The sequence below is a fragment of the Squalius cephalus genome (assembly GCF_949319135.1).
Source record: "Squalius cephalus genome assembly, chromosome: 11".
NCBI classification, from domain to species: domain Eukaryota; kingdom Metazoa; phylum Chordata; class Actinopteri; order Cypriniformes; family Leuciscidae; genus Squalius; species Squalius cephalus.
In genome coordinates, this window is record NC_137132.1 from 12,904,672 (window position 1) to 12,922,224 (window position 17,553).

At 34.8% G+C, this 17,553-nt stretch overlaps 2 protein-coding genes across 4 annotated transcripts; one reads left to right on the forward strand and one right to left on the reverse strand.

The window, feature by feature from the left end:
- On the forward strand, positions 1–4,400 carry plin2 (perilipin 2). Of its 2 annotated transcripts, XM_079886296.1 has the most exons (8): positions 1–357; positions 742–793; positions 921–1,116; positions 1,207–1,289; positions 1,386–1,650; positions 2,420–2,541; positions 3,469–3,600; positions 3,743–4,400. In XM_079886296.1, the coding sequence occupies exons 2-8, from the start codon at positions 764–766 to the stop codon at positions 4,145–4,147; spliced, it is 1,233 nt and encodes a 410-aa protein (XP_079742422.1). In that variant the 5' UTR covers positions 1–357; positions 742–763; the 3' UTR covers positions 4,148–4,400. The 2 variants fall into 2 exon arrangements, with proteins under 2 accessions (XP_079742422.1, XP_079742423.1); XM_079886297.1 differs by lacking the exons at positions 742–793; positions 921–1,116 and having other exon boundaries at positions 103–357.
- Positions 4,401–4,858: 458 nt separating this feature from the next.
- Positions 4,859–12,930, reverse strand: igldcp (Ig-like domain-containing protein). Of its 2 annotated transcripts, none has more exons than XM_079886298.1 (6): positions 12,819–12,930; positions 10,484–10,524; positions 10,046–10,393; positions 7,129–7,398; positions 6,767–6,817; positions 4,859–6,637 (listed from the first exon to the last, which is right to left on the reverse strand). In XM_079886298.1, exons 1-6 carry the CDS (start codon positions 12,869–12,871, stop codon positions 6,561–6,563), a joined length of 840 nt encoding a protein of 279 aa, XP_079742424.1. In that variant the 5' UTR covers positions 12,872–12,930; the 3' UTR covers positions 4,859–6,560. The 2 variants fall into 2 exon arrangements, with proteins under 2 accessions (XP_079742424.1, XP_079742425.1); XM_079886299.1 differs by lacking the exon at positions 12,819–12,930 and adding an exon at positions 11,824–12,535 and having other exon boundaries at positions 10,484–10,799.
- Between the last annotated feature and the right edge of the window lie 4,623 nt (positions 12,931–17,553).

The following is a 17,553-nucleotide window of genomic DNA, read 5'->3' on the forward strand; positions in this document are numbered from 1 at the left end:
AATAAGCCAGATGCTAGTGTTGTCATTATCACAAAACATGTTCCAGTCACAAGTTTAAGGCATGAAAAGATTACTTTAAGCACGAAACCATGAATGTTTCTCACAGCTTCTCTTAAACGTTTGAGAACTACCAGACAATTGTGCTTAACAGTTGACTGATCTTTGTACACTGGATTATGTCATTCATATCGTCTACAGTGAATTCCCCTCAGCACACGACCTTTGGACTACATCACTCGTCGCGACGTCATCCAGTCTGTCGTCAGAATTCCTTCCTATAAAATCCGGAGCAGTCGCTCAATCCTCTTTATAGCAACTGAAAGTCAGCGTATGAATTTTGTTCAGACAGCACAACAGGTAGGCTAAATAATGCTTTTGGTTACACTTTATTTTAAGGTGGCGTAGTTACACTGTTACTCGAATAAGTACTGAGTAATATTAATTAACTTCATGTACTTAGTATAGAGTTATGGTTAGGGTTTGGTTTAGTGTTAGTTACTTGTAATTATGCATAATTTACTGTTATTAGAATACTATAGTAAGTACATGTGTAGTATTGACGTAACTACCTCACCGTATCGTGCTTTTTTCTTTTGCTGATATTTAAACCTTTTATTGTGTTCATTGTTATCTAACCGTTAAAATGTATTTTTGTGAGATGTTATGTAGCCTACTGGATTAAATAATATTTTGATTAAAGTTGAAAGAATTTGCTATGACAGTTTGAATGATCTTTTGCAGATTTTCTGCTAATTACAGTGACATGGCTTCTGTGGACGTTGTGAGTAACCAGGTGTGCCATTTAATCCTCGTTCAAATTAAATTAATTTCTTCCTAATTATTAATACAATGAAAAAATAACATATGTTTGTTGGTTTGAACGTCACTTAATCTGTTCATCCCTGTCCGTTCCTTTCTAGAATGTGGTTGACCGAATAGTTCACCTTCCCTTGGTTATTTCCACCTATGGAATGGTGTCAAATGTGTACTGCAACACTAAGAATAACTTTCCATACTTGAAGTCTGTGTGTGAGGTGGCTGAGAATGGTGTAAAATCCATAACCTCCGCTGCTTTTTACAGTGCTTTACCAATCATTGGCAAACTAGAGCCTCAGAGTAAGTCGATATGTTGTTCAGCCGATTTAAGATCAGGACCGATTACGGTGTGATAATGTATTTACCAAAAGTTATTGTGTCCCTCTGTAGTCTCTATGGCAAATGACCTGGCGTGCAAAGGACTGGATAAGATAGAGAAGACTCTGCCGATCCTACACAAGCCGTCTGATCAGGTATTTAGTAAACTCCACATTAAAATTGTCTAAATGTTAAGCATAAGAAAAGTACCACAGTTTTAACCACTGCTCTGATGCATTGTTCTCTTTCAGATTGTCAAAGAGGCGGTGACGGGAGCCAAGGAAGCTGTCAGCGGTACCATGAACGGTGCCAAAGAGTCCCTCGGTGAAGTGATGGTCCGAACACGAGGGGCAGTTCAGGGCGGTGTGGAAAAGACCAAGACGGTGGTTAGTGGACGTGTCCAAACAGTGATGGAGAGCAAGGCGGTCAAACTGATGAGCAACAGAGTGGACACAGCACTGAGCACATCTGAGACTCTGCTGGAGCAGTACTTACCTGAAACTGAGGAGATGAAAGGTGAGGATAGATGGACCATGTTTTTTGGTACTAGAATGTATTGATTATATTTAGACTGTGACTTGAAGTTGCTCAGCTTTAGAGTAGTTTCTAAAAGATGGCCTCTTTTCTTCCCTATCCGATTGAAACGGCTTGTTTTTAACGTGACTTGATTTTGTCCATCGGAATTGTTTGGATGGTTGTGGTTCGCTATTGGTCGATCTCAAGTGAGTGACAGGTTGCCCCGCCCTCATGCAAGTAAATATGTCATCAGAGAAGAGAAGTTGCTGTAAAATGTTGTTTCACTGACTTTCATTGTATGGACGAAAGTAAAAAAATTCTTTAAATATCATTTGAAAAGACATGATTTTAGCTAAATTATTGCAAAATTTTTAATTTGCGAGCTATCCTTTTGCTCTTCTATAAAATCCTCTTGCACTCTGAAAACTGCATATGTAGCCTACATAGAAGATTCCTCATATCTTGTGATAGTCTTGGGATATGAAAGAATATCCTTACTGTATGTTCTGTTATGATTGTCAAAGACTGCATTTAATACTGGGAATTATTTTCCTGAATTCCATTTTCCTGAAAAAGAAGTATTATTCCCATTAATGCGTGGAACATCAGAATTAAGCACATCTCAAAGAGATCGTTGACAAGGAATCTGAAATGAATTATAGTATCAAGAGCCTCACTAATCTTTATTTATAAAATGCCAATGGAAATTATGAAATTAACAATTGCTTCTTTGTCCTGTTTCTGTGGTTGTCCTTTCAAAATCTCTCAGAATGTGAAGGGAATAACACCGAAGGATTTGAATATAACAGTGATGCACCCAGTTACTACGTGCGACTGGGGTCTCTCTCCAGCAAAGTCAGGGACAGGACGTACCAGAGAGCTGTAGATAAGGTTCGTAATGACATGCAATGCAGTTCAGATCTCTGCTAAACCACACCATGGATAAAAGGTCAAAATTATGAGATAAAAAGTCAAAAATGTCATATTCAGTCCTACTTATTACATAAAAAGTCAAAATTATGACAAAAAGTTGAAATTGAGACATTTTATGTAATAATTGTGACAAAAATTAAATATTTAGAAATGATGACATACCAAGTCATAGTTATGAGATAAAAATGTGAAATTATGACATACTAAGTCATAATTATAACATATCAAGTCATTATAATGAGATGTAAAAAATATATGAGATTTAAAAAATGAGATAAAAAGTCAAAATTATGACTTTCTTTGTCATACTTTTTATGCTATAAGTGACTTAGTATGTCATAATTAGTTTTTAAGTCAGAATTAAATTTTTTTGTAATCTTTTTAATGTCATAATTGACTTTTAAAGCCATAATTTTGATTTAGTGTGTCTTAATTTTGACTTGTCATAATTATGATTTATGTCATAATTTCGACCTTTCATCTTATAAATCACTCAGTATATCATAATTTTGACTTTTAAGCTCATAAATGACTTCATAATTTTGAATTTTCATTGCATAAATTACTTAGTATGTCATAATATCGACTTTTATCTCATAATTATTACTTAATATGTCATAATTATTACTTTTTAAGTCGGAAGTTTGACTTGGTATGTCTTAATCTTGACTTTTTATCTCATAAATGACTTAGTTTGTCATAATTTCAACTTTCTATCTCATACTTATTACTTAGTATCTCATAATTATGGTTTAATGTCATAATTCCGACTTTTTATCTCATACTTTTCAGTATGTCATAATTTACTAAAGCGTTTTGTTTTCTTATGTGAATGGGCTTCCATACAATGGACTGTCTCCTAATGTTATTTCCTTTTCTTATTAGATTGAAAATACCCGGAAGAGCATTGATGTGTCTAACCAGAAGCTACATACGAAACTGAGTTCACTGATGGGCTGGAAGACTGTGACTCAGAGTCAAGAAGAAAACGAGACAGCCACGGACAATGACGCTGAGGTACCCGAGATATCATCTGACTGGAAATTATCTCAAAGATACAGTCGGAATTTCATGTTTTTAGAGACGTGAAGTTCTGTTAACATGGTTAAATGCTTGGATCTCATTTTCTCTTCTGCAAATGTTTTTTGTTTTCAATCAGCAAACAGAATCGCACACACTGACCATTGCCTACAACCTCAGCCTGCAAATTCAGACCACGTATTTGGTCTTGGTGTCCAGCCTCAAAGGTCTCCCTCAGCACGTCCAGGTCCAGGTGGCCTCTGTCAGCCTCTCCGCCATGGAGGTATACAGCAGCTTCAGAAAGAAAGCCGTCATAGGAGATATGTCCAGTAGCATACTCGTCATCAGTCGATCTCAGCTGAGCAGAATAGGAGATTCCATGGATAACGTCATGGACTACCTGCTCAATAATACACCTCTCAATTGGCTGGTTGGACCGTTTTACCCACGCGTGGCACGCAGTACTTCAAACGGCCCTAAATGTAACAAAGAAAGGACCCTTCAGCCTCAAGTGGAGATGCAGTCAGTGAACGAGGACCAATGAAATTCCAGGATATTAAACATTTGTTTATATCTTACAAATATACGTACAATCACACATTCCTGCCAATAAAACCCAGTCAAATATTTTATGTAAACAATCATATTAAATAAACAGCATTTTACTGAATAATATTTCTTAAGCCTGTTTATGCCTAATCCAGTTAGGCATAAATAGTGCCTATTACACACTATTTAATCTGCTGTCTTTTTATTGTTTTTGTACATTTCTAATAAAAAAATACACTTGCAATATTTATTTTTGTTGTGTGTTGTTCTAATGATTGAAATTTTTCACTAGGACAATGCGGATAAATATTTCTATACACGTAACGTTTTACTGAATACTTCGTGTAATGGACATTTGGTTTTGGATCCACAAAATGTCTATGTTGTTAAGATGTGTGGTCTCTAACTCATTCTATAACCCTCATCTTTTTAGTTTCATTCTTTTGTGGATTTAGTCTTTAAGGCTATTGTCTTCTTGAATCTTAATTTTCCGGTACCTCTAATGCTAAGCATTTGTTGGAATAACAAAAGTGAAAAGGCGGTTAACCTTTTTTTGCATCATGTCCAATTTCATCTTTTCAGATCTGGCATCAGAACCCGATATGCTGTGTGTGGAGGGTTCAGAAAACCCTGAGAATGATACAGAGCATCATTTACAAATCAAACAATACTTACTAATACTAATACAATACTAATACTTATTCTTAAAGTCTTATAATTATTTTGCAATCCAATAAACCTTTAAACATATAGTATGTTACGATCACCTTCACCCACACAGTGAGTGAGTGATGCTCAGTGGGTAGCACTGCCGCCTCATATCAAGAAAGTCCCCGGTTCAAACCCCGGCTGAGTCAGGAGTCTTTTCTGTGCATGTTCTTCCAGGTGTTTCCCTGGTTGCTCCGGTTTCCCCCCCATCAGTCCAAAGACATGCAGGTTGGGTGGACTGCATATACCAAAATTGTTGTGCAAGTGTGAATGTTTCCCAGCACTCTCAATGCTGGGTAACTTGTGTCAGGGCATCCGGCGTAAAACCCGTGCCAAATCAAATGTGTGTATGAAGCGGACCCTGCAAATGAGCGGGAATAACTCCAGGAAGATGGATAGACGGATAGACTATCATCTGCACCCAGGATAGCTCTTTTTTTATTCAAAACAATACCAAGAAGAAAAAGTTTAATTTAGGAGAAAAATTTATGTGCCACTAGATGGCGCTCTAATAAAAAGTGGCACAATCCCCACTGTTCACATCACAAAATATTGCATTACAAGAAAAATATTTGTAACTTTACTTTCCAAAGTCACCTTTAAAACCAGGATATGGGATTGTTCTGGATATTATGTATACAGTTTTAACCTCATTCTAGTATTATATTTCATGTCAGATTCTCTGTAAACATTTCAGACCTCTCTAACTCAAAATTTTCTAGAGACTGGTCACATTTTAATTTTATTTATTTAACTGAATTTCTGTGAATTGAATTTGATCAATTGTGGCAACAGTCTATTAACATTGGCTCAATCAGAAATAATACGTTAAGCCAATGGAAAAATTTGATTTACCAAACCGTGTTGTTGGTCCAAAATTAAATGTTTTGAATTGTAGTATAATTGTTTCCCGAAAAGCATAAATACATTAAACAAAACATACAAAACATAGACAACAGGTTTGACATTTACATCTTCAGCACAAGAGGATTCAGAGGATTATAGGCATTGCATAAATATTGCATAAATAAATATTATTTGAACAATTCAATACAGTAAAAGAATCACTACAAAAGTATCCACAAAGGTTTCAGGAAACCACACATTAATTAATTCTTAGTTTAGTGAGCTTTCATAGACAGCCAAGACAGAGAATAATAGTACTGTAAAGTACAGTAGCCTATGTAAAATAACATGCGTCTCACAATTGACCAACTTGTTCCACTAAAATAGTTCAACTAGGAGTTAAAATGGTTTCATTTGTTAACATTAATTAACTACATCAGTTAACATGAACTAACAGTTTACTTACTTAATATTAATTGTAACATTTACTAAAAGTTGCTGCCTTACATTTTTAAGTACAATCAACTTGGATGTTTAAGTCATTTTAACTTAAATTACATTAAACTAACTAAGTTGAATCTTGTATAAAAAAAGTTGAAAAATGCTTAACTTATTTTGATGAGTTAAAGCAATGTAAAAACATATGTTGTCATAACTTATTGATGATATATTTTTTTTACAGTGTACATTATTAAAATAAAACATTGTATCTGTAAATATTATTTAATGGACCTGATCAAATGAACTATGGATGAACAGAAACAAGTTAGTTGATGTTAATTAATTAATGAGACCTTACTGTAAAGTGCTACATTTAAAATAAAAAAACAAGTAAAAATCAGAACAATTTCATTTCATTTGAAAAACATTAGATGAAATGATAGGAAAAGAGTAATGAGGCTCAGCGGAGGCATACTCATTGTGGCTTTACCTAAAGTGAGTGAAGGTGAAAGAAAGAAATAAAGAACAAAATGGTCAGAAACAGAAACTTTCCAATTAAAGGTATGTTTAATTCAAAAAAGCTGTCAAGTAACGATTACACTATCTGTGTACAGCTTACCTAATGCAGAATGTCTTTGCAGAGCATCCGTTTCTTTTGCTAGCACAGGTTCTACAATTAAGAAAAAGACTGAGATTAACACAGGCCATAACAGGTCAAATAAATGTTCCAAAAAGGGAGTTTTCGCAAGCGATGCCATAGAAGAACCATTTTTGGATCCTTTCAGTGAACAGTTCTTAAAAAAAAATTTTTTTCTTCATGTGAAGAACTTTTTAATACTCTAAAGAATCTTTTTCCACTATAAAGAACATTTTGTGAAATGGAAAGGTGCTATGGATATTAAAGGTTCTTCAGGGAACCATAGAAGACAATAAAGAACCTTTATTTTAAAGGGTGTAATGTACTGAACAAAAGTTACCAACCTGTAACTGCGACCTTCACTGTGCTGAGCGCCAGACCCTGTGAGTCAAGAACTTTGTATGTTCCGGCACTGCTGGCCGTAACCGCCCTAAAAATCAACTTGCCGCTTCTCTCTTTCGGATAACCTTTCTTGCTTATGCCTTCACCTCTTTCCCAGAGGACTGACCAGCTGGTGTCATTAATGTTTTGAAAAATCACTTGCTCAGCTTGATGCGTGTACAGATCCAGGATCAGGTCTTCTCCTGGCTTCACAGATTTAATGGTCTTGTGATCTGGGAAGAGACAAGCCAGCATCAATTTAGATATTCTGCTACATGCTATATGGAAACAATGAGTATTTTGACATTTCGTGAGCTTAGAATTATAAGGTTCTATCTCCACTTTTGGTCGAAATTGAGTTTTTGACATAATCTGATCCATTATGTGTTTATTAATGCCTGTGTGGTGTTATTTTTGTAAAAAAAAATTTTTGTTAGTAGTTATTAATAAAATAAAAAGGTTCCATCTCACAAAACATAAACCGAGTTGGGATTATAAGGTTCTATCTCCAGTAGATTCAATATCCAATCAAAACCCTGAATGAACACGGACGGACCAATCAAAACCCACCTCTTAGCTCTGTAGCCTGGACACAGAGCTAAGGGCTGGACATTAGCCTGGACATTTGAAGCCGGCGAAAGATGGCATTTCCATCTTTCTATCTTTTTTTATAACGAATCAATCGTTCTTTCTTTCTCTCTATCTATCTATCTATCTATCTATCTATCTATCTATCTATCTATCTATCTTCAAACTGTTTCTATCTGTCTTCAAACTTTATCTATCTATATATCTATCCTTAATAACTAATCAATCTTTCTTTCTTTTTTACTAATCTCTTTCTTTCTTTCTTTCTTTCTTTCTTTCTTTCTTTCTTTCTTATCTTAATTTCTAGAAGTAACTAATCCATCTTTCTTTCTGTCTTTCTAACTAATCTATTTTTCTTTCTACTAATCTATATTTCTTTCTTTCTTTCTTTCTTTCTAACTAATCCTTTCTTTCTAACTAATCCTTTCTTTCTAACTAATCCATCTTTCTTTATTTCTTTCTTTCTTTCTTACTAATCCATCTTTCTATCTTTCTAACTAATCCATCTTTCTTTCTTTCTTTCTAATATATCTTTCTTTCTAACTAATCCATCTTTCTTTCTTTCTTTCTTTCTTTCTAACTAATCCATCCTTCTTTCTTTCTAATCTTTCTTTCTTTCTTTCTTTCTTTCTTTCTAACTAATCCATCTTTCTTTCTTTCTAATCTATCTTTCTTTCTTTCTTTCTAACTAATCTATCTTTCTTTCTAACTAATCCATCTTTCTTTCTTTCTTTCTTACTAATCCATCTTTCTATCTTTCTAACTAATCTATCTTTCTTTCTTTCTTTCTTTCTAATATATCTTTCTTTCTAACTAATCCATCTTTCTTTCTTTCTTTCTTTCTTTCTTTCTAACTAATCCATCTTTCTTTCTTTCTTTCTAACTAATCTTTCTTTCTTTCTTTCTTTCTTTCTAACTAATCCATCTTTCTTTCTTTCTAATCTATCTTTCTTTCTTTCTTTCTAACTAATCCATCTTTCTTTCTTTCTCTTTCTTACTAATCATCTTTCTATCTTTCTAACTAATCTATCTTTCTTTCTTTCTTTCTTTCTTTATTTCTAATATATCTTTCTTTCTAACTAATCCATCTTTCTTTCTTTCTTTCTTTCTTTCTTTCTAACTAATCCATCTTTCTTTCTTTCTAATCTATCTATCTATCTTTCTTTCTTTCTTTCTTTCTAACTAATCCATCTTTCTTTCTTTCTAACTAATCCATCTTTCTTTCTGTCTTTCTTTCTTTCTTTCTTTCTTTCTAACTTATCCATCTTTCTTTCTTTCTTTCTAACTAATCTATCTTTCTTTCTAACTAATCTATCTTTATTTCTAACTAATCATCTTTCTTTCTTTCTTTCTTTCTTTCTTTCTTTCTTTCTTTCTTTCTTTCTAACTAATCCATCTTTCTTTCTTTCTTTCTAACTAATCCCTCTTTTTATCTTTCTAACTAATCTATCTTTCTTTCTAAATAATCCATCTTTCATTTTTTAAAATGTTTCAGAGCACAGAGGGGGTGGGGTGGAAAGGGATGAAAACATAATTTTCATGATGTTACACAATATTTTGTATGTTTTAATCTACTAAATGAACCGTTTTTAATGTATGTAAGATGCTTCCTAAATGTTTTTACAGTACAGAGGAGTGGGGTGTAGTATGTGAAGAAAACATTTTTTGTTTAGCTGTAATTTTTCCATGTCCATGTTCTTTGAAAATACTTTTTTTTTTTTCTTACAAACTTGCTTGGCTTTGATGTATACTATACTATTATATATTATATTATATACTACAAGCTGTGTGCTTGTATTATAAATATATAAATTGATTAAAATCAATGGTTATATACATTTATTCTTTGAAATGTGGGGTTTTATTTGTAAAAGTGGAGATAGAACCTTATAATTCCAAACAGAATCAGAGCTCTCAGAATTATAAGGTTCTATCTCCATTTGGGCCATCTTAAAAAATCCCATTTCCAAATGTGCCAGGATTTTGATATTCTATCCTCAAAGTACCTGTAGGGTGATGGTCTTGTTGAGCTATAATAGTAGATTATACTACATAACAGTTTTGCCAGCTGGGATGTAAAAACTTTGATGCTCAATATCTCAGAACTACCCTAAACGGAGATAGAACCTTATAATTCTAAGCTCACGATTTACAGATTGGCCCCATTCTCTTCCATTTTAAATGCTCACTGCAACCTAGATTTTTTCCAAACACGGTTGCAAAAGTTTTGCCTTTGATACACTTACACTGAGGCGTGTTTCAGAGTTAAAGTGTTAAGTGTTAAACTCTCACCAATAACTGCAAGCTGGACGCTCTGAATGAATACTCGGTTCTTGATACTTGATTCTCCAACCACCAGGTAACTCTCGTAAATGCCTGCATCGCTGAATCTGACATCCCGCAAGAACAGAGAGCAGTTTCCCCTCATAAGCATTTCCTTAGGCACATCAGCCCGGTTTATGTAATCCTCTCCCTGAAACAGCTCCTCTCCCATTCGCTCGAACACTGAATCCCTTGTGGTCTGCCACTGAATGTGAGGCGCGTGAGCTGTTTCCAGTTGATATGCCACAGTACACGGAAGCACAGCCGGCAGACCAACCTTTGACGAGGTGTGGACAACCATTGAGATCGGAGAGGAGCCTATAGGGATAAATTATTATATGAAAAAAAGCAAAAAATGTGTATAAATAACTTAATAAAGATGGCCTACTTTTAACATTGTCTACTTACCAACACAAATGAGAAGCCATAGCACTAGAAAGGCCGAAACCCTGTGAAGAAACATTATATATTATAATTACAGAGATTTAATTCCCTTGAACCATATCTAATGGATATTAACAAGAGGCTGGTGGTTACGACTGATTGCAGTTAACATGGAACGTTCTCTGAACATTCTGGCAAGGTTCATTCAAAGTTATGAGCAATCATTATTCCAGTAACGTAAACAGAATGTTCATATAAAGTTATCTTGTCTTTAATAATGTTTTCAAAACATTAGCACAAAAACATCCAACATATACCTTACAAAAAAATAAGTATAGGCCTCATAGGCGTAATTCTATGGGGGGACAGGGGGGCACGTCCCCCCCCCAATATTCAAAGAAGGACAATTTGTCCCCCCCAATATTTGATCATACTGTATGATTATGCGGGCAATATCGATGTGATTGCAAATACGTCTTTCTTTCCAGCTCCAAAAATATAAAATCCCGGCCGGTCCATTTCCCAAATCCATTCGACTGGCCTTACACTATACATTAACAAAACCTATTTCTCCTGAAATCCATGTCATGTTTTCCCTGTACCTTTAGTAGCTCGTGCACCATCAGTGAGTTAGGAAAAACCAAACAGAAGAACAGTTAGGAGCGCGAAATCTGACAGACATTTGGCCATACCTGTCAACACTCCCGTTTTTCCCGTGTTTCTCCCGTTTTTTAGCCCTATCTCCCGGACCCCTCCCGGTTTGTTATTTCTCCCGGGAAACTCCCGTAATTTGCATGGCCAAACTTGCCAGATCTTGTATTAAATGCATTATATTCACACAATCCACACACCATATTTCAACCCGTTTGTCACCTCAACCTGGCAACCTAGCCTATAACCCAGTTGCGCAATTTTAAGTTTGAAGGGAGTAAAGCCTCTGTTTAGGCTATTAAGGGAATATAATTTTGCCAAAAGAAGAACTTTTATTTTAAATAAATGTTCATTTTAAATCATCCTATGTCAGTGTGATATGTTACCATATTATCATGCTTAACACTAAGAATTTTAATAATTGTAATGTGATGATCAGATGCAGATATCTAAATCAGAGAATATCATAGGTTCGGGCGGTTTGCGGGTGGATTATTTATTTTTAACAGTGGATTCGGGTGACTCAAAGTGCACCAGATTAATGAATTTACCTTTAAAATGTACAAAATTTTCTTACGGGGGAGCATGCCCCCGGACCCCCCTAGAGGTACCAAGTACACTTAACAGCATGACTGTTGCATGCGCCAACACAAAAAGTCCCACAGCTGTCCCCCCCAATGTGTGATTGACAATTTCGCCCTTGATAGGCCTACTTCAAGTTCATTTGATTAAGTATGCTTAAGTAAAGTTCAAGTATATTTTTAAGTAGGCTATACTTTATATAGTAAGTATACTAATATCAATGTACTAGTAAGTGTACTGTTTCAATACTTGGGACTAAACTGGCCCACTTTTTTCTATAGACTAACATTGCTCGTGGAACGTTTTTTCTGAAACGTTTTAGGACGTTCGTCTAACATTTTGTATATTACTACTTCAGATTGTTTAGAGAACATTCAAACGTAACGTTGCCATTAAATGTTTGCAAAATGATGAAATAAAATGTTCCCTTAAATTCGTATAACCAAGACCAAATGTTTTTTAAAAACATTTTTTTTAAACTAGACGTTTTGAACGTACAGATCATTGATTCAGAATAAGTTAATGTTTTCAAAATGGGAACGTTAGTACACGTTTTTAGAACGCATTTTCGTGCGCACAACTATCAAGTTTCTATTCTATAGCTCAATGTAGGCTATATTCTGTCGGAAAAGTTCTGTCCTTAAATTCATCTGCTTAGGCTATACACAGATGTCTTTTGTCGTTTTTTTTTTTAGCGTCCCGCCAGGCATTTTCAAGTTTAAAATAGTCCAACGCGTCTCGAGACGACTGCATTGCTCCTATAGTGTTTGAATTCGCTTTGCTTTGAACCCGTCTTGCTCCCTCAGTTTCAGTTTGCAGCAGCTGCGGTGACGCTTTTAGCGTAAACGAAACTTAACTCAATCTAACCAGTAGTAGGCTAATCCTGCAGTAGCCTACTGGAGGCTGCAGTGTCCGTTTTTTGTTGCTGTTTTTAAGCAGTTTATACTATTTTACAGCACTTACCATTCAGTCATGTGGGCTATTCGGATTATGCTACTCAATCAAGAGACAACTTTAAAAGACCAACAAGCGATGTTGATTCGAATGTTTACATTTTAACAATGTGACAATTTCCTCAGAATATCACCTAGTCTTCTAATGTGTTGTTATTAAAGAGGTTTCTCACCTGTTACTTCTGTCCATGTCGCATTTGTGCAGGCTCCTGCTCCTGTCATACATGCTATGACTGTAAACAGCTCAGCAGAGGCTTTATATCTAACGTTCCCTCTCCATTTCGCAAAAACGAAACTTATGCTGTAGCCTATTGGTTTAACCGTTACCACCTTGATTTTTCCCTTCATAGCCCAAATTTCATATTTGATGAATGGCTATATCTGAACATCATAATTTGTCAGATTTAATCAAGTCAAAATAGTTTTGAGGTTAACTGATCTAATTTTGTGTCTATCTTTAATGAAGGATTTGTGGAGCAAAAACAATATTTTTATTTTGAAGTGGAAAGATAAAACAAGACAAGTCAAAGCTTCATACCACCACCATTGAGTGATCCTGCCTGTCAAAAAGGTCTGGGCACGCACTGTCTGCAGCTTAGTTGTTTTTAGACATTTGTGAATTTCTGGAATGAGTGTGTGCTCAATGTTTCAAGATTAATGTTTTAGTTTGTTTAATCACACCATCCATTGCTGTTCAAAAATAAAGGGATACAAAATGTTCAATCAGCCCCTGGATGTTGTTTCTATTCTATATGTTGGATGTCAATCTAGTAATACAATATAGACCTATATGTGTAATCTGGACAGAATAAGGAATAAAAGTTGTCCCGTGCCAAGTAATTTAGCCTACTCATGTGTGTGAACTGAAATAAAATAAAAACAAAAATATAGGCTACTTATAAACTAAAATTTTAAAATTATCGGGTCCAAGCACAAATGGCCCATTTGAATAGCGATCCAACTGAAACTTATGATGTAGTTTTTATAGCATAGTCCTTGAATCTTGAATGATCTAATTTTGATGTTTGTTTAAGTTTGATGATATATGTGGTGTATGTGTGGACTCATTCAATCTCATAAATTAGGATGTCACAGGACAATTTAAAATGAATGCGAACATTTGCAGCTCAAAACCTTATTTATCTGAAGCATTTATCTTAAGTCCCTTTTCATTTTTATAATTCATTTCTATGTTTCTATAACCTAATGTTTGCAGTTTAACACATAAGTGTTTGTTTTATTATTCACACCACAGCAATGCATGTCTTTATAGAAATTTTATAATATAGGCTATATTGTGAAAAATACATAGGCCTATAAAATTGTCTCTTCATTTTAAATGGACAGCATTTAAACTGTGTCTGGTTTTATTGGTGTCATGTCTAGTTTGGTTGTTTTATATTCATGTTTCATATCTTTTATTTTGAAGTTTAGTCACAGTCATGGTTCCTGTTTGTCATGTGATTCCTATGTGATCATCATGTGCTTCCCTAGTTTCGTGTTGTTCTCGTTGGTTGTTGTGGTCATGTGTCCTGCTTTCTCATTGTTTGGTTCATTGTTTGATTAATCACATGTGTTCCTTGTTAGTCATTACTATTAGTCTGCTGAATCCGAAATCGTCCCCTATACCCTCAAATGGGGCACTATTTGAGGGGACAGCCATTTGTAGTGGTGTCCGAAACCAAACTGCATGTTATTGAGTGCACTTATTTAATCCCACATTGCACTACAATAACGAGTGTACAACCGATGCTCAACGGCTGTCCGAATTCGCTCTCTCGTTTTTATTCACTCCTTCAAGTGAACAGTATTAGTGGACTAATTTAGGGAAAAGTGAATGAGGGTTTAGGGAGCGATTTCGGCTTATGAAATATGAGACCTGACGTTCTCGACACAAGCTTCGATGCCTCGGCATCAGGCGTAACATGTGCTTAAGTCTACGTTTATGGTTATTTTCAAGTCAAGTTGTATTTTAGTTAAGTTCTTCATGTCTACGTTTGTTTATGTTTGGTATCACATCAATAAACTGCACATCACATTTGCCTTCAGTGGACTATTAGCCTACGTTACAATTGGGGTCTAAAAGGGTTAAAAATGTAATGATCAATAAGCATTTTACAGATTTATATGTACACTAATTATTTAAAACTATACTATCAGTACATCATACTTATACAAATGAACTTTCGACTTAAAGGGATGGAAACTGGTAGAGAAAGATTATCCCTTTAATCTTTTGAAATGGCTGATAGTTTAGAATTTGCTGTTAGCCTCCCGAGCATCATGAAAATAAGCATGTTTGTTGAGAATGACTTGTTCATGTACAAAGGTTTGAGAGGTTTTGGACTTTGCATACAAGATTATAGACAAAATTAATAATGGGTCATACCAGACACATATCAAAAAAATTGTATCTCACCTAAACTGTTTAAAATATCAATATTCTTTTGATAAACTTTTATTAGTATAGTCTAGAGCTGATGTGTGCAAAGTTTGGTGAAGGTGATAAACATTGTAGGAGGAGTTCAAAAAAGTTTTTTTTTTTATTTTTTTTATTAGAATGGCGGCTAAAGTTTTTAGATAATCATAAAAGTTAGATTTACTAATAACCGGGCCAAAAGCTAGGATTCAGAAGAAATAATTTTTAATTTAATTTAATTTTATAGTTATTAACTAAAACATAATGTTGCTTAGTATAGCACCACCATGTGGCTGATTTTCACATAAATCGGTACACAAAATAATTTTGTAGAAATATATCCATTTTTGTAATGGTATATATAGTCCAGTCATTTTAAGCCAAAATGGGGGTCAACCTTGAACAAATTGCAACAGAAGCAAACTCAACTGATTTTGTATCCTCAATATGTCCTGAGTAAGGAAAAAAAAAAGCCCAGAAGGGGGAAAGTTTTGAAAAAGACCCAAATATAGCTTATTCATTCATTCTTTTTCTCACGTGAATAGGGTAAAAAGTTTAACCTTTAGATATCACCATGGAAATTACTGAGTTGATTACTTAAATCAAGACAAACAAAAAATGTATTACAAGTTTTTCGAATTTGTTTGTTAACATGGACAAACGGTGGACTTAACATTAAGTATTACTGTCAACAAGATTCAACAAGACATTTTCACCTGGCTATACCCAAGATCTGTTGTGGTATTTATGCAAATTAGCAAATACGTAATTAGATTATGCACCGTTTGTCCATGTTAACAAACATTTTATATCTAAATGTCTAAAGGTTAAAATTTTTACCCTATTCACGTGAGAAAAAGAATGAATAGGCGTATGAATAGGCTATATTTGGGTCTTTTTCTAAACTTTCCCCTAATGGGATTCTTCTGGGCTTTTTTTTTCCTTACTCAGGACATATTGAGGATATAAAATCAGTTGAGTTTGCTTCTGTTGCAATTTGTTCAACCTTTTTTCATAAAATTACTGGACTAATAGGCCATTCAGATGTGACGTTATTAGCTGTTAAAATTGATTGGCTGTTGGCGGCCAAGTTTTTTTATTCATTTTTATTTATATTATATGTTAGGATGTCTACCAAAGAAGATGCATACCAATTTTCACGTTCATGTTGCGGAGTTATAATCGTTTATTTGTTGTAGCGCTCCCTATTGGCAGGATTTTCCGAAACTTGGTGTACGCCCTCAGAATGTCCTGTTGTCTATGGGTACATTTACATGACAACGATGTACTAAAAACGGAAAAGCTTTTCCATTGCATTGTTTGCGTACAGACAACAACGTTGTCAAACCGGTCCCCATTCAACGATTAAATACACTTTATTCTGCTACCAGACCAGTAGTTGGCGAGGTTACTTTGTAAAGAAAAACTATGTGTCCTATAGACTAAACACGTAATATGCATGCATATAACGTCACCGTTTTCACAAATTTGTGTTTTTGTAGTTTACGCAGAGACAAAATGGTATTGTTTTCAAAACTTTGAAACCCATTTTCAAAAGTTTGCGTTTTCAGGCCTCCAAAACCATGTTCTCATGTTAACGAATGGCCAACATTCTGTTTTTAGTTGACAACAGTGTTGTGTAAACGGCCCCATGTGTGTCAAGTTTTGTAACGCTTGGACAACTGCATTCAGTAGCTAAAGGTTAACTCGTAAAAATGGCTGTAGCCTGACCAATTAGTTAACATAACTTTGCAATGCTTTGACGAATCAAAATTCTTTTGATAACGTTTTGCTAGCACCTTCCATGATGTGTGCCTAGGACTAGGAGGAGTTTGAAAAAGTATGTTTTTAAAAAAATTCATAATGGCGGAAACATTTTACTGGCGGAAATGAAATCAGACAAAAATGCTGCATCCGAAATCACATCCTTCCCTACTATAAAGTAGGCAAAAAACAGTATGTGACAAATTATGTCCAAATTCACAGTACTCATAAAAGCGTAGGCAAGAAGAACCCTGGATGACCTACTTCTTGTGAGGCGGTGAAGTGCGCATACCTACTCAAGAAAGTAGGCAGTTTTGTTTCTAGCCCTTAGAGTTCCAAAATTATGATCCAAAATGCAAATTGACTTATTATAGCGCCACCTTGTGTCAAGTGGGTGTTTGTCTGTACACCTGAGTGCACGATTGGGACCATCCTGCAAAGTTTGGGGTCAATGATTTACGGTATCTGACACCTAAGACCCCTAGACTTTTAGGGCAGAAGAAAAAGAAGAAGATCAGTAGGCAACAATACAAACACATCAATGTTCCATCACCTTCTGTGTTTGGACCCTTAATTAATTGTTTTTAAATTAATTCAAACTAAAATTAATTGAAAATGTAAACTAAAACGAACAAACAGCTTTGGTAAGACTAAATACTAATTGGAAAAACTAAATAAAAGTCAAAACTAAACAAACCTATAACCATGCGGTGTGTAGTCTATTT